Raw genomic sequence first — 27,752 nt, forward strand, 5'->3', positions numbered from 1 at the left:
GTGGGCCAGTACAAGGAAGAGAGATCAGAAGAAGTGGAAGGGGAGGGAGGAAGGGAAGGGAAGGAAACATACCATGGCCTTGTCCTCACTTGCCCCTTGTGTCAGGATATGTCCTATAGCTTATAAGCCTCTTTCTATGTGACTGGAAAATAGTAATCCCATCACAGAGATAAGTAAGGTAAAACTACATCCATAAAATCACAACCTTTTATGGTATGAGTGTAAATGTAAACATCTACATTTACATATACACGAAGATTTAAAAGGAAGCCTCCAATACTGCTCTCACTTATCTGTTCTACTTACTTCTGGACTATTGGATGGGGTTTCACAGTTGCTACAGACGCTGGCCCGCCAACGGTGGTAGAAGGCTCTTGATTTTCTGTAGCTTGATTTTCTGGTCGTAATTTTCTACGGATGGGCTTTGATGGAGGCTGAGAATATGGTGTGTCCTGCAGGTTAAGAACAAAATAAACACCCCCAACAGTTAAAAAACAGGCATGTGTTCTATTGAAACTCTGCATCCAACGATATGTGACTGATTCTTGGCTAGGTAAGAGAGGGACATGGGCATCAGATTTCAGTGGCCTTTGTTTCTTTCCTCCTTTTTTTTCATGCTTGCAGCCTATTATCTTTTTGTCACCTGGAAGGACCCAGGAATCAGATTCCAGGGGTCCACCAACCCTCTTTTCCTTCCTATTTTAAATGCCGTGTGCATCTCACAGCACAGAGCCTTTTCCACTGAAGAAAATTCACTCTTGCTCTACTTTGGGGCTTTTTGGAATATAGTTTTGAAGTTTGTAATGATCTTAGTCATAAGTTCAGAATTCTCCTACCCCCAATTGCTACATGAAATCAAGCTCAAGAGCCACAGTGTCTTCTGGAAGGAGACAGATGGCCTGCTTCCTTGAAGGTCCCTGCTTTACCTGTGTTCCTGAGCCCAGGGCCCACTCTCTTTCATGAGAGAAGGGCCTGAGAAAATGGGGAAGGACAAGAAGAGGGTGAGAAAATGAAAGGACAGCACCATGAGTGAGTGGTGTTTACTGAGCAAATGACCCAGGACTCAGTGACGCAGATAGGCTGAGGTGAAGATGCTAAGATGCAGAAGAGACCACAGCACAAAGACAAGGAAGGAATGGCTACCATGCCCCCAAAACGTACTCCTAGAGGCTTAGCAGTGTGTGGGATTCTGAAAAAGGCATCTGTCCCTCCCCACCTCACCTCTTAGTCTTACTAACAGCAAAGCCGCCATATTTAGCTGGGAGGTTGAAGAGGAAAGTACAAACTGTCAGTGACATCAAGGTCCAGCCCAGGAGTCATCAGGACCCCATTTTCACAAAGAACCCAAATTCTAGGAAATCTGGGTCATTAACATTAACATCAGGACATCAAAACCTTAAAATGGTAGATGTGCTCACAGAAACAAGAAGCCCAAGGAAGGGCTCGCAACGCCATCCCAGTGGCACCCCTGTGCTGGCCTTACCTTCTTTGTTGGACTACTCTCTGCAGCTTGCGAGGGGGCTCTGTTCAGCTGGGGGTGTAGCTCAGCCTCAGACACTTGTTCAGACTGCAGCAAAAGATCAGAGAGAAGATAAAAACGTCAAACCATAACCACCCAAATATATAATGAGGAGCACTTAAGAAAACAATCACTATGAGGAAATTGATTTAGATCAGGTTGCAACCAAGCATATGCAAGTCTGCTGATCCTTGAGAAAACCTTCTATAGACCCTGCTCTTCCCTCCCATCCTTCCTTCCAACATTGTTGAATATTAGGAAAAGGAGTCATGAGGATGTCTTCTATAAGTGGACATATATATTACTAAAAACTAACACTTCACAAGTTCAAACTGAAAATAACAGAGCTTACTGGAAAAACAGGGCTGGGAAAGAAGTTAAAATTTTAACCTGGACACTAACAAAAACAATAATCATAATTAAAAAACACTGAAATTTAAAAATATATATTAAATTCCTAATAAAGAAACATTCTAGTAGCTATGACTCCTTACCTTAAATAAGGTAAGGGAGGGTAAGCATGATGGAAGCAGTAAACAGGGGTTCCGGCTGCTAAGTGATACAAAAATCAGTGAATGGATGCACAAAGATGGGCAAAGACTGCCCAAAGCCCTTCTAGACAGAGCGGGCACCAAAGAGCCAAGCAGAAGACCCAGGGAGACTGGGTACTATGTCCCCTCATTCCCTCAGCCCGAGGCTGCTACATTCAGCTGTGCTAGAGCATTTTGTTTTCAGCTGCTACTGGCCAGGGATGCAAAATAGTAACACTGGGGGGGAGGGGGGGGGCGCCTTTATTCAAACCAACATATATCCACATTATACTGACATCAGTCATCTATTTACCAACAAACTAATTTGTGTTACACAAGCACACATTACAGCATAAGAGCCAGCCTTAGTGTTCCCCCTTCATCCCTAACCTAGCCTCTTCTGAATGTGGCTTCTTTCTTCCTGACTCTACTGAAAAGGCTTGTACCCAAGGACACTACTGCTCTCCCATTTAGCTGATTCTAGTGGCCTCTTCTAGTCTTCTCTAGACCAGTCCCTGGCATCTGATGAACCATGATCTCCTACTAAAATCATCTTTCTTTCCTGTTGACTTCTCTTATTACCACACAGACATAAGATTTCTCAAGGTTCTGTCATATATTGCCCAATTTTCCCCTCCCTTTTCATTCTTCCCAGAGTAATCTCATCTGCTCCTACATTTTCACCGCCCTATCTAGAAACCTTGGTTCAAAACCAACTCCCACCTGTTCCAAGCCCATTTTACAAGTACTCAACATGCCTGATTTCTAGTTCCAACTTTTTCTTATAGTCTTCTCCTTTCCATTAAGGCTAACCGTATTATTATGAATTATTATTATTAGATACTGCAAAACACAGAACACTTACTATGTGTTACACATTATTCTAGGTCAGGGGTGGGCAACCCCTGGCACGCATGCCAAACATGGCACGCCAGTAACTTTTGCTGGCACAAGAAACCCTCTCTTATAATCTTCCATTTACAATTTTTGTGAACATTTGAATGACTTAAATATTAAATTACAAGGAACTGGCAAGACACTTGATGTTATGTTTGGTTACATAAAGGCTTTTGAAAAGAAACTGGAAGTCTTTAAGAGGGATGTGGATGGTGAGAGATTTAGATATTTCCCAAACCTCAAGAGGCACATCAAAGACCTCCCAAAAGATGACAGAACAGACTGTCAAAGCCTTCAAAAGCTGTTTTTAAACATCATCGAGTCAACTATTGACCAGTTCTTCTCAAGATTTGCAAAATTCAGAGAACTGGAAGAGACAGCAAAATTCATGAGGTTTCCAGACAGCATGAAACTGGAGGAACTAAACTTACAAATGTTTTCATGGATAGACATGGCTAACTTTGAAATGCAGTTGATTGAATTTCAGAGTAGCTCAATTTGGAAGCAGAAATTTATTGACCTTAGAGTTGACTTGGAAAACATTGAAAAAAAGCAATTAGAGACAGGAGTACCAGAGAGAAGTGTCAAAAAAGAACTACGGAGGACTTGGAATGCCATTCCAGAAAATTTTTTCTGTTTAAAAAACTTTGCAACAGCATTACTCTCCATGTTTTCATCCATATACACTTGTGAATCTTTGTTCTCAGTGATGAATTTTGTTAAGTCTCGTAATAGGAGTAGCCTGATGGATGAAAGTAGTAGCTCGTGCATATCTCTGAAGGTCACAAAATATAAACCTGGTGTAAAATCTCTGTCATCAGTGATGCAGCAGCAAAAGTCCCACTGATAATATCAAACGGAGTCATAAAGTTTTCTGTCAGACTATCAATGTACATGTATACATTTTTTTAAAAATGTATTTTTCATCATCATATACTGTGTTTTTGTCGCTCGAGTGAATTTTATTATTTCTTAAAGGTTCTTCACATACGTACACCTTAAGAGATATCAAGTAGGCGTAACATGTTCTCAAAAAATTAGGGTTGGCATGCCAAAGAATTTTGAGTCAGAGATTTTGCTGGTTTTGGCATGCACTCACAAAAAGGTTGCCCACCCCTGTTCTAGGTGCTTTGCATGGATTATGTCATTTCATCACACATCCTAGGAAATAGTTATTATCCCCATCTTATTAGTGAAAAAATTGAGGATTGAGAAGAAACTCACTCAAAATCACACAAATAGAATGGTCTGAACCCAGGCCTCAGGTCCTAATGCTGGACTATGCTTTATATTTCCTGGGCCAAGAAATATCTACTAAACAGCTACTACAGGCAGGCCTTATGCTGACACTGGTATTAAAGGATGAGCAAGCCCCAGACCTTGCTTTCAAGGAGTTTGAAGTCTAGTGGGAAAGGCAGAGAAATGATGGGTCAAACATGCTTCAGTGGAATTAAGATGGTGGTAGGGAAGTGTGAGGGCTCCAGAAGCACTCAGCCTTCTGGGTCAGCAAAGATTCAGCTGAAGGTGATATCCCAGCTGAGATCAGAGTAATAAGCAGGGTGCAGCCAACCAGAGGGGCACCACATGGAGATAGTGAGAAAGGAGGCTCAAAGGGCCTCCTATGTTCCAATACCCAGAATATCAGCCTGGGGTACCACAAGAACACTGAGGCCAATCACCAAGAAGGAAACCACAGGACAAGCAGGTATGAGGGGGAGCTCACTTTGAGGCCTACTGAGTTTGAAGCATGTGGGAAAAACCCAAGCAAGCCATGTAAGAGCCTTCACTATCAGGAGTCTGGGGGATGCAGGCACTCACCCACCTTCCTGGGAATTCTGACAAATGGCATCTTACTTGAAGATCTGCCAGCCTCCTGTCAGTTTTATTAAGGGCTGAATGAGGGCCCAATAAACCCCCAAATGAAGGGCTTCCCATGAATTGTACTAAAGAATTACAAATTGGGCCCAATGTCCTTTGTTGCCTTCTACCTAAAATCTATTGCTTGGAACACATATGTTCTGGCCCCAAGCCTATGTGTGTAGCCCCCTGCAGGGACCTCAGGTACACTGCACATTCCACCAGCCAGGCAAGAGAAAAGGAGAGACAGAGCAGTCAGTCAATTACTCTGCCTTTCAATTGGTCAGCTCCCTTTTACCATCAAGCAGAGAGAAGCATTTTCCCTAAGACTCCCTTTCCTAGAGGGATGAATGAAGTCTCCTTCTTGTGAAAATATTAAAGGAAATGATAAATTGGATCCTCTTTTTTTAAATGACGTTTCTGAGCACAGCAAAAGTAGTAGCTGTACTTGTCATTGCTTTCATTTTCTCTTAACCATCTCTAAAAACACAAACAACAATGGGTTGGGGGTTGGAAAGGATAAGAAAGCAGTTGTGAGATGTGTCTAAATTTATTTTTTCATTTACATATATGTATCTTCCTGAAATGGCATCCAGAGGCCTGGGTTTTCTAGTGTATGACCAGTAACCAGTAACTCCTCAGCATTATGTCAGGCTGGATGGAACCATCAATCTCCTTACAAAGAAACTCAAGACCTCCCCACCCTTTTGTACTGCTCCATAGCTGATTCTAAATGGGTCCATCTGTTGAACATACAAAGGAGTGAATCTCATGAGGAAGCAGGAAGGTCCTGGAAAGGCAGAGCCTCACCAGAGCCAGAAATTATCCCAGGAAAAGAGATGGGGCAAGAAAACTAGCCTTGTGGGGGGAAAAACTAAAGATGAGATTTAGACATGTAAAAGCCTTTCTTCCCAATAAACTATTTCACTTTCTTTCATGAAAAGTAGTATGAGGTTTACATTAGACTTAGCAGCTGGAAAGCAGAACAAACCAGGGAGATTTCTTTGCTTTTCTTCAGACTTTTCTAACTTAACAATTTTGGGGAAATGATAACTCATGAAAGCAGGGGGTCTCAGTGGCTCCCTTTTTCTTCCATGTATTAAAGAAAGGGGGGAACAACTCTGCTATCAATATGGACAATATGCCCTTGTCCAAAAGTATAAGTTGTCTGAACTGAAATCCAATGCTTGAATCTTGTGAAAGAAACAAATGTTCAGATTACAATTAATATTGCAAATGGCAGTGCTTCCCTCATGACTCCTATGTAACAGTATGCACCCAGCCAGGATGTGACAACCCAGGAAAAATGTACTTTTAGTCAAGAGCTCATTGAAATTTGAGCTAAGTTCCAATTAAAAATATATCTCTCATATTTTAATATTAATATTCCCCTACCCACAAAGGAGAAATATATTTCATTCTAGTTTTGTAATAAAAAGCCTGAATAGGTCACATTGATGTTGAGGTGCTGCCGCAGGATGTGGAAACTTGTTCTGGGCTTTTCCCAATCCTATGGTTGATGGGACAACATGGCTCCTGTTCAGTTGGCTCTCCAGAAACGGACATGGCCCAGGGAGGCTAAGCATTTTAATTCTTTATCAGAAGAGGGGTTTATTCAGTTATTCAATTATACAGGTTTTTATTTCATACATCTGATGTGTCATTTTCCAAGAATCCTCATCTCAGGTTCTGGACCCCAGACACCAGGCAAAGTGCTCCCAAACAAGGGGTGTTAAAACACTTAGAAGAGGATCCTCCAGCCTTAGTTGAGCCTTCAGATGATTACAGCCCTGACTGACATCGTGCCTGCAGCATAATGAGAGAGCCCGAGCCAGAACCACTCAGATTAGTTGCTCCCACATCTCTAACACATAGAAACTATGAGATTATAAATGTTAACTGTTTTAGGACTCTGAAAAAATACTCTAGTATGTCTACAATTTGGGGCCTAGTAGGGTGGAATAAGGATGAGCGGTGGAGAAGAATGGGAGAACTGAAGCTGAACAATGGCAGTGGAGTGGATCATACATGGTCTTACAGATCATTGCCCTGAATTTTCTATGAGCCACTCATCACCATTCCCTGCTTCTATGCTCTTCCCTACACTACAGGGAGTAGAAGCCTGACAACTACATTTATAGAATCTCCTTTAAACAAAGGTCCTTGTTACCACTGAGACTCATGCATATGAAACCAAGAAGGTAAAAGAAAAACCATGCCATTTCTCCTCTGGCAGTGTCTTATACTGGACTCGGGCATTTCCCTGCAAATCATTACTTAGGTGCTGCAGGCAGTTTGAACAACTTCAGCTGTTTCCTTCAGTTCTTACAATATCTTAACTTTCAGAAAATTGTAACAAATACCATAGTGGTGGCCTTCCCCCTCATCTTTGTTCCTCTAGAACATCTTCTTTTTAAGTACCACATTCCTTGAATGAAACCTCTTCCAGTGTGAAATACCTAGAATGGATTCTGTTTTCCTAACTAGGCTTTGGCTGACACATCCCTATTCAGGATATGAACTTATTCTGAGGACCATGCAGGCAAATGGATTGGAAGCAACCCATACTAGGGGAAGGGAACTCAATTAGAAAGCAAAAGAAGAAAACAAGGTAAGAGATTATGGTCCTTTAAACCACTCTGGTGGGAGTGGGGATAGGCAGATTTGAGAGCTATTTAGATTGGAGACTGTATACAACCTTGGTGATTGGTGGAATGTGGTAAGTGAAAGAACAATGACATGAAGAATCCAGGTACTTATCTTAGACAATGGGTAAATGGTTGAGAGAGAAAATAATTTAAAGCAATAGGGAAGAAATGTGGTAGCATAGTAACTGAGGAACATTAAGCAAATTCATCACAAAGCAGTGCTAGGCCAACACCAGTTCCATAAATTGCCTAGAGCAGGGACTGGCAAACTTTTTCTATAAAGAGCCAGATATTAAATATTTTCAGTTGTCCAGGCCACTCAATCTCTGGGTCTCCAGGTCTCCATTGCAATTTTGCAATCCTGCCCTTGCATGCTAAGCTGTGCAGGCAATACAATGAATGGGTGGGGCTGTGCTCCAATAAACTTTATTTACAAAAACAGGTGATGGGATAGATTGGCATGTGGTTCATAGTTTGCCAGCCCCTGGCCTAGAGGGAAAAAGTATCACAAATAAGCTTAAGAAACACCACACAGTCTATCTCCCTCTTAGAAATTCATAAAGCACAGAGCACATCACCGACTCTGAAATCCTGTGAGGTAAAGGAAGCCACTGTCTTTGCTTATCCCAGCAGTTCCCAAATTTATCTAGCGTCCACTCCTTATTCTCATGTACCTTCTATTAACATCCAGCAGAATAATGTTCAGTGAAACACATTTTGGGAAACACTGAACCATAGGCTGGGTTTTAGAGGAACAAAGGAAAAATATTCCATTTTATTTGAATGTCAAATGACATGTTCCACACCCAATCCTTCGAGAGGAGCATTCTCCACAGTGGTTGGCAGATCCAATTCCAGACGCCCCTGCTGTATATACCTCCCACTCTCTCCTTGGCCAAGAGCATGAGGCAGGGTGACGATGGGGTTGCTGCCTGGCAAAAATGGGCTCCCTTCCCTCCTCCCATCCTTTTCTCCCTCCCTCCCTCCCTTCTTCTCGGCAGTAGCAGCTGTTGCTCCTGCTGCCAACTACTCTGCATGAATTTATTTACTGGGCTCTTTTAAAACCTTCTGGACACAAACAATAAAAATTATTCATTATAATAGTTAAAGCATATGAACACAACACTGATAAATTATGGCTTTTTTTAGTAGCTTAAAAACAACACATCTCATATCCAGTTCCACCCAGGCAGGCCAGTTTTACAAAGGTCCCATAGCGCCCATCTAAGTCCAGGTGCTCAACACACCTCCTGCCTGGGCCACTACAAAAATGTCAGTGGGTCTTTTTCCTCCCTTCAGCCAACTCCCACCACCCCCCCAGTCCAATCCACCCTGCACACCACTGAGGAACTACTTTGTAAAGCACCTTCTCATCAAAACACATTTTCTCAAAGACCCTCAGTGAGTCCCTAAGGCCTGTGGCACACAACACAATCCCTCAGCCAATTAAAGACCTTCCATCATCTGGCTCCAATTTCCCTCTGCATCACAATTGCATTAGCTCGCCCAGATGGAACCCGCTCCAGGCACATTTTTTACCTTAATCTTCAAACACCACAGAAGTTTCTTCCCAATTCAATTCTGTTTGTTCTAGACCATTTAGCCCAGTGGATCCCAAATACAGCTGCACAGGAGAATAATCTAGGAAATTTTTATAAATTATAGACTTTTAGATACTATCCCAGACTTCCCTAATTATAATCTCCTAAGGGTGGAGCATTAGAAACTTCTATTTTAACAAGCTCCCTGTGTGATTTTTATGAAGCCAGCCCAGACCAACTGGGGACCACTGATGGTCCAAACTCTTCATTTAAGAGATGATAAAAACAAGTATCCAAGGTCCTAGTCGGAAAGGGCCACGAGTGCTCCAGTAAAAACTAACTAGGATTCTCAATTGTTTTCTTGCCTATTTGCCATGGAGGGAATAGAGGGTGTGTGCAATATGGTTCTATAAGTAAATAAATAATTGAAGCTAAGCAAAATCTTCAGCAATAAGACTTGTTTAAAAGTCAAATCTACAACTACAAGTCAAATCTCATTAAAAAATAAGTAATCTAATTGCTGAACTATTTGCTAAGGTGTATATAATTGATTAATTTTTAAAAATTCATAATATTCATGCTACTGACACATTAGAAAAAGAAACTCAAACTCCATTTATCACCCAAGAATCCAGGCAGATCCTAAGGCCAGGAATCACAAAGGCAGTGGCTAAATTCTAGGCAGATGAGCAGACAATCCTGCTACAGCCTCTAGGGCAGTGGTTCTCAACCTTCCTAATGCCACGACCCTTTAATACAGTTCCTCATGTTGTGGTGACCCCAATTTTATTGTTACAAATTGAACAATATTAAAGCATAGTGATTAATCACAAAACAATATGTAATTATATATGTTTTCTGGGTCGCGATCCACAGGTTGAGAACCGCTGCTCTAAGGGATCTCCAGCATCTTATTGGTATTCTAACTATCACCTAACCCACATCTCTGCTAGGTAAGGGCACACTAGAAAGCCATGTGGTCAAGCACAGGCATAAAAGATGCAACACCAATGGCCAGCATCACACTGCCCACAGCAAAACCCATCATTCCCCAGTCAGTCTCAATAGGGAATCCTTAGGACTGAATTCTCTGTAAGAACAACTCCCAAAACCCATGACCAAAGTTACCTGTAAGAGACAGAAATAGAGCTGAAGTATAAGCACCTCCTAGAGGGTAGGATCTATGTCTTGTTTCATTCTCGTTTTCCTGGTGCCTAAGCTGAATACCAGCAAATAGCAGGCCTTCTGATCAATGTGTGCAATGAACTAGTAATGAACCCAACACTGTTTCATGCTCCAGGGGACAAGTCAAAAATTCATCCCACTGTAACTGGAACCATGGAGCAGAGCAGTTATAAGGCACAGGCTTTGAAATCAAACTCAGGCTTTGCACTTGCTTGGTGTATAACCTGGGCATGTGCTTAACCTCTATGAGCCAAAATTTCATTGTCTGAGAAAGGGTATAATACACCTAAACTCCTAGCATTATGAAGATTAAGTGAGGACAACCAAGATGGCGGCATAGGTAAACACCTGAACTTGCTGTTGTGCACAACCACATTAAAACTACAACTAAAAGACAAAACGAGTATCATCCAGAACCACGGGAAGGCTGGCTGAGTGGAAATTCTACAACTAGACAGCGGTTCTCAACCTGTGGATCATGAACAATGAAAATACATCCTGCATATCAGATATTTACATTACAATTCATAACAGTAGCAAAATTACAGTTATGAAGTAGCAACAAAAATAATTTTATGGCCAAAACCGGTTTGGCTCAGTGGATAGAGCGTCGGCCTGCGGACTGAAAGGTGCCAGGTTCGATTCCTGTCAAGGGCATGTACCTGGATTGTGGGCACGTCCCCAGTAGGAGATGTGCAGCTGATTGATGTTTCTCTCTCATTGATATTTCTAACTCTCTATCTCTCTCCCTTCCTCTCTGTAAAAAAATCAATAAATTATATTTTTTAAAAAAAATAATTTTATGGTTGGGGGTCACCACAACATGAGGAACTGTATTAAAGGGTCACAGCATTAGGAAGGTTGAGAACCACTGAACTAGAAGGAAAGAGAAAAGCACATTAAGTCCGGTAGGAGATGCAGAGGTGTGGAAGTGCAGAGGTATGGAGACGCACGCGAAAGGGGCTGGCAGCTGGGTACGCTGTTGTCTTTTTCAATTGGGAGGGAGATACAAGCTCCAGGCTGCTCTGAACTCCAGTTCCGGGCGAGAATCTGGGGACCCAGACTCATACCGAGAGAAACTGGACTGTCTGGCATCGGACAGAACATGAGGGCGGCTTTCTCGCAGAGGTGCTTGCAGCAGTCATTGTTCCTGCATGGGGCCATGGGACACAGAGACCCGGGGATCTCTCCAGGGCAGGGCTGACTGGCAGCCATTGCTCTTTGCTCTGCCCTGGTGATTCCCTGAGACCCTGCTCCACCCAATTTACAACCCCATCCAAGCTGTGTGCAGAGCCTTTTGCATACTAATGGCCTGGCCTTTCTCCACTTAAAAACCTGTCAAACTGCAGCTGGGTCAGAGAACCCCAAAGCCTCCAAAAGAAGGCCTAAGGTTCATCAGCAGCCTGCATTGCTTCACAGCTGTGCTTCATCTGGGCACCTCCAAACCCAAAACAAAGAGGAGGAATCTGAAGATCTCTCTGTAGCCCCTGCTGGGTGGCCTCAGACAGTGGCTGACTTTGTACCTCCTTGGAGATCCAAGAGCCAGTGTACCCAGTAGTCAGAGTGAGACCATCCAGATTACAACTCTTCACATCCATAAGAGACACACTCAGGGGGTAGACTTAGTGAGTGCCAAAGCCCCACTAAAGCAAGTCCTGCTCCATAAGGGTGTCTCCAACACAAAAGTTCCCCCATTGTAAACACAACAGGTGCTTACAGCCAATTGGCCTGGAGGTCAATTCCTCCCAGTGATACCAACAGCAATCAAGGCTTAACTACAACAAGACTGTATACACAGCCCACAAAGGGGTGCACCAAGAGTGTCCACCTCAGGTAATTAGGGAGGCTGAGCCACTGGGCCCTATAGGACACCTAGCCCACAAAGCCACTCTATCAACACAGGAAAGCAGCCAAAATGTGGAGACAAAGAAACAGGTCACAAATGAAAGAAATGGAGGAAAGCAAACTACTGGATATAGAGTTCAAAACCATGGTTATAAGGTTACTCAACAATCTTCTAGAAACCTCTGAGAAATATAGTGAGACCCTCAAGGATAGGAAAAGGGACCAATTAGAAGCATACACTGACTGAAATAAAGAATAATATACAGAGATCTAACAGCAGACTAGAGGATCCCAAGAATCAAGTCAAAGATTTGAAATACGAAGAAGCAAAAAACACCCACCCGGGAAAGCAAAAGGAAAAAAGAATACAAAAATATGAAGATAGTGCAAGGAGCCTCTGGGACAACTTCAAGCGTACCAACATCTGAATTATAGTGGTGCCAGAAGAAGAGAGAGAGCAAGATATTGAAAACCTATTTGAAGAAATAATGACAAAAAACTTCCCCTACCTGGTGAAAGAAATAGACTTACAAATCCAGGAAGTGCAGAGAACCCCAAACAAGAGGAATCCAAAGAGGACCACACCAAGACACATCATAATTAAAATGCCAAGGGCAAAAGACAAAGAGAGAATCTTAAAAGCAGCAAGAGAAAAACCATTAGTTACCTACAAGGGAGTACCCATACGACTGTCAGCTGATTCCGCAACAGAAACTATGCAGGCCAGAAGGGAGTGGCAAGAAATATTCAAAGTGATGAATAGCAAGAACCTGCAACCAAGATTACTTTATCCAGCAAAGCTATCATTCAGAATAGAAGGTCAGATAAAGAGCTTCACGGATAAGAAAAAGCTAAAGGAGTTCATCACCACCAAACCAGTATTGTATGAAATGCTGAAGGGTATTCTTTACAAAGAGGAAGAAGAAGAAAAAGGTAAAGATAAAAATTATGAAAAACAAAGTGAAAACAAATACATATCTATCAACAAGTGAATCTAAAAATCAAGTGAATAAAAAATCTGATGAACTGAATAAACTGGTGAATAGAATAGAATCAGGGGCATAGAAAGGGAATGGACTGACAAATCTCGGAGGGAAGGGGGTGTAGGGGGTGCAGGAAGAGTCTGGACAAAACTCGTACACCTATGGACGAGGACAGTGTGTGGGGGGGTAAGGACAGGGGGTTGGGTGGGAACCAGGTGGAGGGGAACTATGAGGGGAAAAAGAGGAACAACTATAATAATCTGAACAATGAATATTTATTTTTTAAAAAAGAGCCCTAACTGGTTTGGCTCAATGGATAGAGTGTTGGCCTGCGGACTCAAGGGTCCCAGGTTCGATTCTGGTTAAGGGCATGTACCTTGGTTGCGGGCACATCCTCAGTAGGAGGTGTGCAGGAGGCAGCTGATCGATGTTTCTCTCTCATCGATGTTTCTAACTCTCTATCCCTCTCCCTTTCTCTCTGTAAAAAATTAATAAAATATTTTTTGGGAAAAAAAGAAAGTGAATAAACCTGAAAAAAAATTAAGTGAAAGATATGTCTGCAGTACGAAGCACAATTATATGGTATCTGTTCAATAATGGCAGCTACTATCATAGTCAGAAGTAAAAGTACAGTTGGTTTCCCAGACATAGGATCCGCTACTAAAAGTAACAGCCAATTCAACATAAGGGACTTTTCCCCTCTTGCCAAAAGATTAAAACTTAAACTGAGAAAGTGCTGACTCAAGTTTAGATTATAAGCAGATCCACTATAGCAGGTTATCCACAATCCAAATTTGTGCTACTGGATATTACTACTATCAGTATAAGAGGAAGAAATTTTCAAAAATAAAAGCCCTTTCAGATTTCACCCTGGCTGCTTCAGCACAGACATCTCAGGCAGTTTTAACTGAATGTCTCTGGTGGCCCCTACGACTGGCCAGTCCAATATTGGAGATAACCAGGGGAACAGTGACAGGGGAGCTCAGGGACAATTCTGATGGACATAAATAATCAGTAACTATAATGGGCAACTAACCCCTGGATACAGTAATGACACATCATAATCCCTTGGGGATTCCTGGAACCACGGGATTATGGACAACATCCAAGAAACAGACTTACTGTTACAACTGTAGGACTATGAGCACTACATTTTGGTCTAAAAGACAAATATTTTTACCATGACTAGGGTTTTGTTCTTCCAGTTACATTTCTAGTCATAGAACACAGACCCTCTACTCATCACATACTCAAAGCCATATTATAATGCCACCTGCAGAGCCAACAACATGGGTCTCACAGAAATGGTGATCTGTGGCAGGATTCTCTTGAGACTCATGTTCCCTGTTGGATAAGGCTGAAGAAAGATGCCGTCTGCATGCCTCTTACCACACCAAGCAGACCCTTACTAAAACAGGCACCCACCATCATCACAATTCAAAGGCATCTGGTTATGAGGCCTTTAGAAATCCTTTTTTCTGGTCCCAGATGCTAGACATATATAGGCCTTGCAACAATACCTAACGTATATAAAAATTTCAAAGTGTTTCAGGGTCCTGGCCTCACCCAATATTTTACCACACTTATAATTTTGAACCCCCTTCCAGGTTTCATTGCTCTGTATTAGTGATGAAATGTCTGAATAATATATTTTCTAACCACTGATAGCTCATATTTAGACTATGATAAATGTCCCCTTTTGGGTTGACACATCCATTCCTGAATAAGCTATTTCCATCAGAAGAAGGTGCTTTTTAAAAATCCAGTTGGAAATAGCTGGCTAGAGAGGGACCTATGAAATTATGCGAGAGTTAGGACCCAGCTAACATAAAATAAATTCAGTATTGATGAGGACGTGGAACTGAAATGGGAACACTGTGGATGGAGTATAAATCACTACAAACACTTTATAAAACTATCTGGCAGTATCCACTAAAGCTGAATAGATGCTTACCCTATGACCCAGAAATTATACTCCTAGATATATATCCAAGAGAGATGAAAACTTGTACATGAATATGCATAGCAGCATCCTATACTAATAAAAGAGAAAAATGGTAATTGGCGTACAACCGATACCTTTTTCATTGGCTAATCAGTGAGATATGCAAATTAACTGTCAGCCAAGATGGCGGCTGGCAGCCAGGCAGCTGAGAATAGGAGGCTTGGTTGCCCCAGCGATGGAGAAAGTCAAGGATCCCCGCAGCTGCGGGGCTCTGAGCTCCTGAAGCAACAACTCCAAAAGATACAATGTTTCAATTATAGAAGCTAAAAGATGGCGGTTAATTTGCATACTCAGGCTCCAAGCAGAGCGAAGCCAAACAGCCCTGAAGCCGCAGGGCAGAGAGGCCTCAGGGCCTGGGATCAGCAGAGCCGAGAGGCCTCCCGGCCCGAGATCAGTGGAGGCCAGAGTCGGCCCAGCCCCACAATCAGGGAGGCGAGAGTCGGCCCAGCCCAGCAATCAGCAGAGCCTAGAGGCCCCCCAGCCCCAGTTACCATCCGAGCCGAGAGGCCTCCCAGCCCCGGTGATCAGCGGAGTCGAGAGGCCTCCCAGCCCAGGTGATCAGCGGAGCTGAGAGGCCTCCCAGCCCCGGTGATCAGCGGAGCCGAGAGGCCTACAGGCCATGGTTATCAGCAGCCGAGAGGCCTCCAGGCCAGGGATCAGGGGAGCTGAGAGGCGTCCTGGCCCTGGGATCAGCAGAGCAGCGAGGCCTCCCAGCACCGGGATCAGTGTGACAGGGTGCGGAGCCCCAACCCTCTGATCGGCCCTGCTGTGTGTGTGACAGGGTACAGAGCCCCAACCCCCCTGATGGGCCCTGCTCTGTGCATGACAGGAGTGGCGCTGCAACCTCCCTATGGACCCTGCCTTGAGTGTGACAGGGGGCGGTGCCCCAACCCCCCAATCGGCCCTACCCTGAGCGTGACTGAGGGTGGCATCGCAACCTCCCAATCCGCCCTGCTCTGTGCATGACAGGGGGCGGTGCCCCAACTCCCCAATTGGCCCTGCTCCGAGCCCGACCAGGGGCTGCACCTAGGGATTGGGCCTGCCCTCTGCCACCCGGGAGCAGGCCTAAGCCAGCAGGTCATTATCTCCTGATGGGTCCCAGACTGTGAGAGGGCACAGGCCAGGCTGAGGGACCTCCTCTCCCAACCCTGAGTGCACAAATTTTTGTGCACCGGGCCTCTAGTTATTTATAATTGCCAAAATATGATAACTACTCAAATGTCCACCAAAAGTAGAAAATAGTGATATATTTGCACACAATGGAATACTATACAGCAGTGATCTACAATTACACACACTATAGATGAATCACACAAACAGCATTTCAGGAAAAAAACAGACATAAGAGTATATACTGCATGGTCCCACTTACGTAAGGTAGAAAACAAAACTAATCTATGCTGTTAGAAGTCAGAATAGTGGTAACCCTAAGAATAAGGGATAGAAATGAAAATAGCATAACAGGAGCTTTCTGGGGTGCTACTAATGTTTCTTGATTTCAGTTTTGATTACACACACGTGTTCTGCTTGTGAAAATTTATTAAGTTGCACGTTCAATGTGTACTTTTCAATATGCAAATTATACTTCAATAAAAACTAAAAAAATAAATCCAATAGAGCCAATTTCCTGTAGTGTCCTTAAAGCGCCACCTAGTGGTACAAGTTAAATGTAAACAAGAGGGAAGATTCATCTCTAATGACTTAATTCATCTCTAATGTGCCCATTTCTAACAGCACATGCTGGGATTGGGCTGAAACAGTGGCCCTAGATGACAAGAAAACAAACAAGCAAAACCAAAACAAAAAACATAGCGCATGCTGGTAGCAATGAGCCAGTGATGATGCACATCTATTCCTGACTCCACCTGCAATCAGCCACAATGGGAGGATTTACAGCATAGACATCAGCACAGGTATAAATTGGGGCTTTTTGTTTTTCGTGGGGGTTTTTTCAGAGAGGTTTACCAACATACCATTATGGTATCTGCTGAGCAGAGCAGGGTCTTCAGGAGGGCGTCTGAAGGAAAAAATCCTTTATCCTGTTTCTACTGACAGCCTTATTTCCCTTTTCCTCCCCTTGAAGGTGAGACCTTACTTTGGTTTCTTCTAATAATGCTTGAGAAACACAGATTTGGGAAGGACCACCCACAGCAAGCTTTTGAAGCTGCCAGTTGGATAAAGGATATCTGCTCAAGGTTTTGCTTATGGAGTCTGAAGGATAGAGCATCTTGATCAGATAAAGTTCCTCAAGGCAAAGCCACAAACTAGACATGGGCATTGATTATAGTCCTTGAGTCAGGAGATAGTGGGTTAAAAGGCTAATGGGGAGACTGATCTGTCTTTCCATTGATTCATCTCATTTCCATTATCTTCAGAAACAGGTGATGACGTGGATTTGGTCTACAGAGTGTAGTTTGCTGACCCCTGATATAGGCAGAGGGCCAGCTTGTGAAAGGTCACAGAAGTGGGAAAGAATGTGATTCTACTAAGAAGTTAGTGGACTTGTGACCACTAACTTCTGGCTATCCTGAATCTGTTCTTCTGTGTTTGCTAACTAGCCTCTGCCTCTGTTTTTCTGGGCCTGGAATGATGATAAGTATTAACAGCCAATTATCATTGAGGGTTGACAATATGCTAGGCACCGTTCTAACTGCTTTAGGGATACTAACTCATTTAAGCATCACAAGAACCCTATGAGAGCAGACACTATCATTATCCCCATTTTACAGATGATGAAATTGAGACACAGAGAGGCTAAGTAACTTGCCCAAAGACACACAGCCAGTAAGAGGCAGAGAGAGGATTTGAATACCGAGTCCATGTTCTTAATTACTCTGCCTCATTGGGCCTGACCTCTGGTTGACCTCCATTGTCCTTTCTCATTAACACCATAGCACATTTGAGTGCGATCCCATCCTGCCCCATTTCTGCAATCGCTCCTCCCCTGACATTTAGGAGTGCTTCTTTGTTCCTGCCACTGTGTGGTTGGGGAATCAGAGAAGAGAAATAAGGATTCCATTAGTTCAGGAACCTAGAAACCAGCCATCACTGACCCCCAGGGGGGAAACTGGACTAGCTTGTTATAGGAAACATGGTATCCAACTATTGCTTACAACCCTTGACAATAAAGCATGAGGAGATAGGTTTAAATGAGACACACAGAAAATGACACAGTTATACATGCACACTATGAGAAACTAAGAATGGATGGCATTAGGCACGAAGGTAAGGAAGGCTGAAGGAGCTACAGGTTAGAGCATATAATAACCTTTGTGCTCCTGCAGCTCTCAGCAAAGTGTGGCCCTATGGTAAGTACATTCTATTAACCCCTGATGAATTATTACATGAACATGTAGCATCTTCCAAAGGAATTATGTTAGCAAAGTAACTTTTACACAATATCATGAACATGAACAATAAGGAGGGAGAAGCCCAAGAAAGAAAACAAGCTATCAGTGGTGAAGTATAAACTAGTTTGTTAAGAGGTTCATAACATAAAATATATTCCTGACCAAGATAACGTGTCAACTCAGTTGTTACAAAGAGAGAGGTTAAGAAAATAATTCTGAGATGTGGTTGTACAGCACAGCATAGTAGGAGGAGCTGGCACTCCGGGGCTAAATGGCCAGGGTCAGGATCGCAGCTTTAACTCTTACTTTCTGTGAGTGACCTTGGGCAAATTCCTCAAGTTCTCTGTGCCTTAGTTTGCTTATCTTTAAAATGACGATAGCAACAGAACCTATTGCACATGGTTGCTAGCATTAAATGAGTTAATATGTGTAAAGCACTTGGAAGAGTATCTGGCGCATAAGCACTATACTTGAAGTGCTTTGTAAATTAATAAAATAAATAAGAATCACACAATGCATCTATGGTTTGTGTACTTCTAAAATCAATTTTGAAAATAATTATTTATGATGATGAAGTTGTCTTTTTTTGCCAAAATAGCTTTCACATTTTGGTCGGTATGTCATATTTGGTATAGCAAAAAGCCAAGTGTAACCTTCTTGTTCCCTTTTAGAAGGCAGGATAAGGGTTACACTTGGCCTTTTGCTACACCAAATATGACGCACTGACCAAAATGTGAAAGCTATTTTGGCCAAGATTAATGTAAGTCTGCACTGGGAAGGCACTTTGTAATAAGAATTTTAGCTTAATGTGAGGAAATACTTCATATTTGGAAAATTGCTGATGGGCACAGAGATTAGTAATTCCTATTAACTTTTGCTTAGCAGATCTATAGTTAATTTTTGTGACACACGATAAATGATTTTTCTTTCTCTCTAAATGCTTATCATCAAATTCCTAGCACTTCCACAGACATCTTTCCCGGCTCTCCTTTCTCCAGAGCTGGCTCTGTCACTTACTAGTTGTAAGGTTCCAAGTATCTCACTTCTGCTTTCTGAACCTCAACTTCCACTTCCATAAAATGATATGCAATGACAGATGTGAGCATAGGCACCAAAGTGTTAAAATTCAAAATGCTTAGACACAGCTTGGAAGCAAGATAAAGATCCCTGAGGGACCAAATCACAAAGTGTAGGCCAGGCTGACAGTTCAGAAGCAGGTAGAGGCAGCTGGGAGCTGATACACAGCAGAATAGCAGGGATTTAAATGCCCACATGAGGCGAATCCAGAGGTTAAAGTGTGTTTTACTACCTGTAAGCTGAAAAACCAGGATGGAGTCTGTGAAGGTGCTCAGGGCTATCCTCTTAGGAAAGAAAGAAGAAGCAGATATAATAGTGCAGGCTGGTCTTGGGCCAAGCCACCATCTGGTGCCATCTGCACGATCCCTGACATCAGAACCAGATGAAAGTGCTGAACCTCAAGTGTAAGAACTGGGCCTAGACTGGAGGCCCCTGAGTTCAGGGGTATGGGGTGAAGTCGGTAGAGAGAGACTCCATTGAACTGCTGGAAAGACAGGCACTCAGAGAACTGAGAATGAAATGTAAACTCCAATTCAAAAGAAGACTGGTAGCCCTAGCCAGTGTTGCCCAGCAGTTAGAGTGTTGGCCTGTGCACAGAAGGGGCACGGGTTCAATTTCTGGTCAGGGGCATGTACTGGGTTACAGGTTTGACCCCTGGCCCCAGTTGGGGCACACGTGGGAGGCAATCAATCTATGTGTCTCTCTCATATTGATGTTTCTCTCTCTCTCTCTCCCTCCTTTCTATTTTTCTCTAAAAAATATCAAGGAAGAATATCCTCCGGTGAGGATTAACAAAGCCAAAAAAAAAAAGACTGCTAAACAAATTTCCAAAAAGCATGAAGAAGAAAAAAACAATAAAAACAGCCCCCCCAAAAAATGAATTTACTCCTGGCAAAATGAAAATCGAACACATTTAAAATAACTTTTACAAAATTATGTTTAGAGTCCTTCCAAAATTAAAATTAGAAAACACATTCTTTAAAAAGAGATATGTAACATAAATTAGGAAAAGTGAAAGAATAGATTGATATTTTTAAATAGATTATAAAACCTAGAATTATACACAGTTATATAAAAAGAGTTATTAATTTAGGAGACAGAAATTTCATCCAGAGCCAGCCTAGAGCAATCACAACATACTAGTAGAAAGATTTTTTTTAAAGCCATTACTGGAAATAAAAGATGTATTAACAGGCATAGAAACATAGCTAATTGGAGTTTGAGAAGAAAATAGAAGAAATAAATAGAGAATCAAAACCTGCAGAAATACAATTAAGAGTGTTCTAAAATTAAAGACGTGCTTTTCCAGATGGAAAAATGCACATCAAGTGTCATCTTAGAATAAATAAGTTCAAATCTATGCCTTAGACATATCACAGTGAAATTGAAACAGAACATCCAAAATAATAATAAAGTTTTAAAAGCCACCCTAGAGAAAAGAAACTCTAAAGAAACCAAAAATAGATTGACAGTAAAATTCTCAATGGCAGCAACAATAAATACCAGAAGAGGAAGGAGGTTAATACATTCAAACGGCTGAGGGAAAATAACCTCCAAACTATAATTCTATCACAGCAAAATTACCATTTAAGAGAAAAGGCAGTAAGATTTTACTATCCAGAGAACACGGATAAAAAACTACTAGTTGATATATTTCAGTAAGCTGTTTATTTGAACCTCACAATTGCTGGAACTATCCCAACTATATGATTATGCATCATTTCCCCATCTATTTAAACATCTACCAATTACTTAGTAGTATACCTCCAAATTCTTAAGAATAGACATTGACATTTAGGACTAAAACAGCTTGAGACCTTTAAGGATACCTCAATTCACAAATATACTACTCATATAGAATCTTCTGAAAATAGAGAATGTACTTATATAAAGATAGGTAAATTGTAAATGAATTACTTAAGTAACCGCTTTAAACTGCTAGATAAGAGTTAGTGGAGCCCTGGTTGGTGGCTCGGTTGTTTGGATTGTTATCCCATATACAGAAAGATTGTGGATTTGATTCCCAGTCAGGGCATATACCTAGGTTGCAGGTTTGATCCCCAGTCAGGTTACGTACAGAAGGCAATCGACAGATGTTCCTTTCTCTGTGTGTTTGTCTCTCTCTCTCTCTTTCTCTCTTCCCTGTTCTCTAAAATCAATAAGCGTGTCCTCGGGTGAGGATTAAAAAAAAGAGTTAATGGAAATTCACTGAGGAGTCAAGAACCTCAAAGACCCACTGGGAAGGGAACACTGGCCAATATCACTAAAAAAGTGAGTAAAAATCTGACCACAGAAAAGGGGTCAACCACTATATTCCATGGACCTTCAAGATCACCCTCAGAGAGCAGAAAACCTTACTGTCAAGGTTTACTATGCACTTTTATGCAGTGCAATCAAGAAACATTTCTGTAGGTAGTTGTTACCCCTCTTTTCTAATACCTTCCATGTAATCATTTTAATGGATGTCTAATATTCTATTAGGTGGGTATAGAGCCTTAACCAGAGCCTCCTTCTTAGACATTTATGTTGTAGTGTTTTTTATTTTTATCAATAATACTAAAATTAATGTCATCATAGAATTCATTTCTTTTGAACTAGTTCTTGGGATAAATTCTAACGGCATTTGTTGATAGTTGGCAAACTTTAAGTGCTCTTTTAAAAAAGAAAGGTTTATACTTAATCTTTTCTCCTCTATTCCAATGCCAGTATTTCATCACCATTTCTCACTCTCGCTTCTCCTTGAACTTATCCTTACAGCCGATTTCCTTTGCCTTTTGAATTTCTCATTCAGTGCCAACTTTTTGAGAATAGTAGTTTTCAAATTCCTTTAATAAATCCTTGTAAGAGGACTTGCAGAGCTCTGGAGATTCAATCAACAGATGTTGGTCTAAACCACAACTGTTTCTTCATGCTACACCAACCTGAAGCTATGATTAGCTCTTTGAGTAATCTATGAACCAATTCTACAACTAGGGAACATAGTACAGCAAAATGTACCATCAAAGTCAGTACAGGAAAAAATAACTTAAAACGGAATCACTTTACTGAAGTATTCAACTTTGATAAATTCAAAACAATGTTATCCACAGTGAGAGATAAATTTATCAAAACCTGATTTTAATTTAAAATATAACCTTGTATTTTGACCAGAGGACAATACACACTTAAATTCATTCTTGATCAGTCTAACAAAAGGTTTGTCAATTTTATTGATCTTAAAAAAAAACTTTTGGTTTCAATGATTTATTTCTCCATTGTTTTTCTATTCTCTATTTCATTCATCTCTACTCTACTCTTTATTTCCTTCTTTTGCCTAGCTTTGGATTTAGCAGGCTCTTCTTTTGCTAGTTCTTACCATGTAAAGTTAGCTTATTGAATTTGGTTCCCTCCTTTTTTTCCAGTTTTATTAAGATACTAGAGGCCCGGTGCATGAAAATCGGCCTGCACTCTCTCACAGTCTGGGACCCCTCGGGGGACGTCCACCTGACAGCGTAGGCGCGATCCCCCCTGCAGTCAGTCATCCCTCTCACAGTACGGGGTTCTCAAAAGTCCGGGACCCCTCACTTCTTACCTCGCTGTGCTCACCAGCCATGAGCCCAGCTTCTGGCTAAGTGGTGCTCCCCCTTTGGGAGCGCACTGACCACCAGGATTCAGCTCCTGCGTGGGGCCAGGGTGGGATGCAGGAAGTTGGCCAGCCTGGGAGGGACCATGGGAGGACTCCAGGGCGTATCCAGCCCATCTTACTCAGTCCCGATTGGCCGAACCCCAGCAGCAGGCTAACCTACTGGTTGGAGTGTCTGCCCCCTAGTGGTCAGTGCATGTCATAGCGACTGGTCGACTGGTTGACTGTCTGCCCCCTGGTGGTCAGTGCACGCCATAGCAAGTGGTTGAGCAGCCTTAACATATCATTAGCATATTATGCTTTGATTGGTTGAATGGCCAACCGGACACTTAGCATACTAGGTTTTTATTATAGAGGATAATTGACATATAGCTTTGTGTAAGCATAAGGTGTACTGCATAATGACTTGACATACATATATTGCAAATGATCATCACAATGTTTAGTTAATATCCAATCTACTAATATAGTTACAATAAAATATTTTTCCTTTTGATGAGAATTTTAGGAAGGATCTTTCAAATATACCATATAGCAGTGTTACCTACAGTCATCAAGCTGTACATTACATACTCAGTACTTATTGCTAGGAGTTTATACATTTTGATGATCTTCATCCAATTCCTCTACTCTCTGCCCCCTGCCTCTGGTAACAACAATGTAATTTTTTTCATGAGTTTGATTTTTTGTTTTGTTTTTTTGTTTTTTAGATTCCACATATAAAAGAAATCATACAAAGGGAACAAAAATTTAAAAATAAAATAATTCATACAGTATATGTCTCTCTGACTGGCTTTTTTAACTTAGCATAATGCCATCAAGGTACTAGATAGATCTGTTCTTTCTTAATGTAAGTGTTTACAGCTATAAATTTACTGCTATCACCGCATTCCGTAGGTTTTGTTATGCTTTGTTTTCATTCTTCCCAAGGTATTTTGTATTTCACTTATAATTGTTTTCTTTGACCCATTGCTTTTTAATAATATGTTGTCTAATTTCCACATATCAGTGAATCTTCTGATTTTACTTCTGCCATTGATTTCTGATTTTATTTCATTGTGGTCAGACTAGATAATTTGTATGATTTCAAACTTTTTGAATTTATTGAAACTTGTTTTATGGCCTAACATATGGACTATCCTCAAGATATTCCATGTGCACTTGAGAAAAATGTATATTCTGCTGTTCTTGGGTGGAGTGTTCTGTAGATACCTATTAGGTCTAGTTGACTTATAGTTTTGTTCAAGTCCTCTATTTCTATATTGATCTTCTGTCTAGTTCAGTGGTTCTCAACCTTCCTAATGCCGCGACCCTTTAATACAGTTCCTCATGTTGTGGTGACCCCCAACCATAAAATTATTTTCATTGCTACTTCATAACTGTAATTTTGCTACTGTTATGAATCATAATGTAAATATCTGATATGCTATATGTGTTTTCCGATGGTCTCAACCCACAGGTTGAGACCACTGGTCTCGTTGTTCTAACCATTATTGAAAATGAGCTATTAAAGTCTCTATTACTGTAGAGCTGTCTATTACTCCCTTCAATTCCATTAGGAATTGCTTTATATATTTTCAGACTCTGTTGTTAGGTGTGTATAAGTTTGTGTTTATCTTCGTAATGGATTGACCATTTTATCAATACATAATGTCCTGTGTCTTTTATAACAATTTTTGTCATATAGTCTATTTTGTCTGATATTAGTATAAACCCCCAGCTCTCTTCTGGTTACTATGTGTAATAGAATATCTCTTTACATCCCTTTACTTTCAACCTACTTGTATCATTGGATCTAAAGTGAGCAGACAGCATATAGTTGGATATTTTTTAATCTATTCCATTTTTGCCTTTTAACTGGAGATTTTAATAAAATAATTACTATGAAAGAAAGATTTATTTTTGTCATTTTGCTATTTATTTTCTATATCTTATAGCTGTTCTGTTTCTCAATTCCACCATCACTGTCTTCTTTTGTGATTAATTTTTTTCTAGTGTACCATTTTTCTTACCTTCTCATTTTTTCTGTATATTTTTTTAGTTTTTTTTTCCTTAGTGGTTACCCAGGGATTACAGTTAACATCATAACTTTTTAACAATCAAATTTGAATTAATACCAATTTAGTTTCAATAATATACAAAAACTCTGCTCCTTTACAGCCCCACTGCCCCCTTATATATTGTCACGAATTGTATATTTATATACATGCCCATTAACAGATACATAATTATTGTTTTAAGTATTTCCCTTTTAAATCATATATAAATATAAAAGAGGAGTTACAAACCCACACTGCAACACTACTGGCTTTTGTTTTTACCAATGTAGCTACCTTTACCATCCTTCATTTCTTTATATGGCTTCAAGGTACTGTCTAGTATCCTTTCATTTCAGCCAGGAAGACTCACTCCCTTTAGCATTTCCTATAGGGAAGGTCTACTAGTGACAACTTCCTTGAGTTTTTGCTTATCTGGAGAGGTTTTGGTCTCCAGTGACACTGTCTGTCGGGGGGGGGGGGGGGGTAAAGTGCCTCCCAGGCCACCTGCTGCCATAAGGCTGGGGTTAGGAGACTAGATTCCCTCTTTGGTCTCTGTTGAAGCCATCTCTGCCAGGTAGGAAAGCACCACCCCGGGCTGGTTGCCACCAGGTAAGGGGCAAGATACCATACTCCTCAGTTAGTCTTTGCTGATGTCAGAGGGAAGGGTATCCATGGTGATTGGCTGGAGTAGGGCAGGTATTGCCAAAGATTTATATCCAGCTTGGTTATCCATTTTCCAGTCCTTTGGCTAGACAGTAGACTGGGGGGGGGGGGGGGTTGGCCTGTGTCTGTTTATGGTTCCAGGTTGTAGGCTTCTATAGTGCCCAGTCCAGAATACATGGGAGACTTTAAAATTTTTTCAGGGAACACACCGCCATGCCATTCCTCAGGTCCTAAGACCATAGCTAGTTACTTTCCTCTTTATATCTTTTAAAGTCCTCCTTCTGTTATATTATGTCCAGGGTTTTTAGTTGTAAAAACTAAAAAAAAAAAAAAAAAAAAAAACTTAGCAGGGTAGAGCAGGGAGAAATTAGCCTAAGCCATCTTGTCCCCCAATTGTGTAGGATGATGTTTCATCTATATTTGCAACAAAATTTTTCTTGGACAGAAGAATAAGACACAGAATCAGAGATCATAAGCATTAGAAGGAGCCATCTAGTCTAATTTTCTCATTTCCATTAACTTATGGAAAGAACACTTGTAGTGATAGGATATTAATTTACAAGGACAGGGTATTTTTTAAAACACAAACTGTCAAATATTTCAGAAGTCAGGGCCTCCAAGTGGCCATTTGAGTTTATGTGAGCCTCAATCTTTCCTTTTAAATGAAACATAGGCAGTACTTTATAAAAAGCTGTATCTAAGCAACTTGGCTTTGAAACAGAGCAGCATGCCCAGCATATTCCTATTGGGTGTAGTACTGCCTTAGGAACCTGATTCTAGGCACATGACAAAGTTACAAGAGAGATTAGCCATCTGTGTTCTTGGCTAGTCCTTCACCACAGTACACACAGGACCTGCAGCACACAGTGACTAGTCCTTCCAGAAAAACCTCCTCATAGTGTTCTCTGATCCTGTGGGCATCATTCATCACAAGAAGCACAAGGCCCAGGCCACTGTCGTGATCTGGGTTTTTGTCGCCATGGGATCTGAGTGCAGTCGTAATTTGACCGCCCACCTCCCACCCTCCCCAACTCAAGAAAGCCTTCCACTGTGCCCTTGAAGAACTCATGGCACATCATCAACAAATCTCCTATATTTTCAACATCTCCGCTGAACAATCCTTCCTCTTGCCTTAAATCACTGCTTCTCAGTCTTCGCTGCATTTCAGAATCACCTGGGAAGCTTCTTAAAACTCCCAGTTCCCCAGCCTCACCCCACACCAAAATTTCTGGGTATGAGACCCAGACCTCAGTAGGTTTAGTTCCCCCAGATGATTCCAGGGCACACAGAAATGAGCACTGCTGAGCTAAGTAACACCCTGCGCTCTGTCTTAAGGGGCTGCTCTCAGATGGAGCTCTCTTGTCAAGAGGCCCTTCCTCTCCCACAGCTCTGGCAGCAATGGGACTGGAGTGAGTGGGCCACTTGCTTTTTTCACTGCCGCCTCCAAACACTAGATCTCTCTCCCCCAACATCTCATGCTTTTCCAAACTTCAGGCAGTTCCTGGAACACATGGGGACCTCTTTGCATGCCTGTTCCTTTGCATTTTCTTTTTCTCTACAGTAAATCTCTGAATGCCTCAATCATCTAAAAGGAAAAGTTATCTTGTTTCTTTAAAGCTCATTTTAGCCCTGACCAGTGTGCTCGTTGGTTAGAGCATCGGCCCCAGCACCAAAGGGTTTCAGGTTTGATCCCCAGTCAACACCATGTACCTGGGTTACAGGTTCGATCCCTGGCCCCACTTGGGGTGCATTCGGGAAGCAACTAATCGATGTATCTCTCACATCAATGTTTTTCTCTTCTTCTTCTTAATCTCTCTCTCTCTCTCTCTCTCTCTCTCTCTCTCTCTCTCTCTCTCTCCCTTCCTCCCTCCCTCCATCCCTTCAACTCTCTCTAAAAATAAATGGAAAAAATATCCCTGGGTGAGGATTAACAAAAAAAAACTTTTAAAAATAAAACGCATTTCATTGGTCACCCCAGCCCTTCCATGAAA

The 27,752-nt window shown here is 41.6% G+C and overlaps 1 protein-coding gene across 6 annotated transcripts in view; it reads right to left on the bottom strand.

Annotated features, from left to right (window-relative positions):
* The window catches only part of REPS2 (RALBP1 associated Eps domain containing 2), a 195,265-nt gene that overhangs the window by 17,925 nt on the left and 149,588 nt on the right, over positions 1 to 27,752 (bottom strand). For all 6 annotated transcript variants that reach the window (XM_059678506.1, XM_059678507.1, XM_059678510.1 and 3 more), the window contains 2 exons: positions 1,484 to 1,567; positions 307 to 452 (listed from right to left, as the gene is read on the bottom strand). In XM_059678506.1, the coding sequence (XP_059534489.1) occupies positions 307 to 452; positions 1,484 to 1,567 (230 nt within the window). The remainder of the gene's footprint in view (positions 1 to 306; positions 453 to 1,483; positions 1,568 to 27,752) is intronic.

This window comes from Myotis daubentonii, chromosome X (genome assembly GCF_963259705.1).
Source record: "Myotis daubentonii chromosome X, mMyoDau2.1, whole genome shotgun sequence".
NCBI lineage: Eukaryota > Metazoa > Chordata > Mammalia > Chiroptera > Vespertilionidae > Myotis > Myotis daubentonii.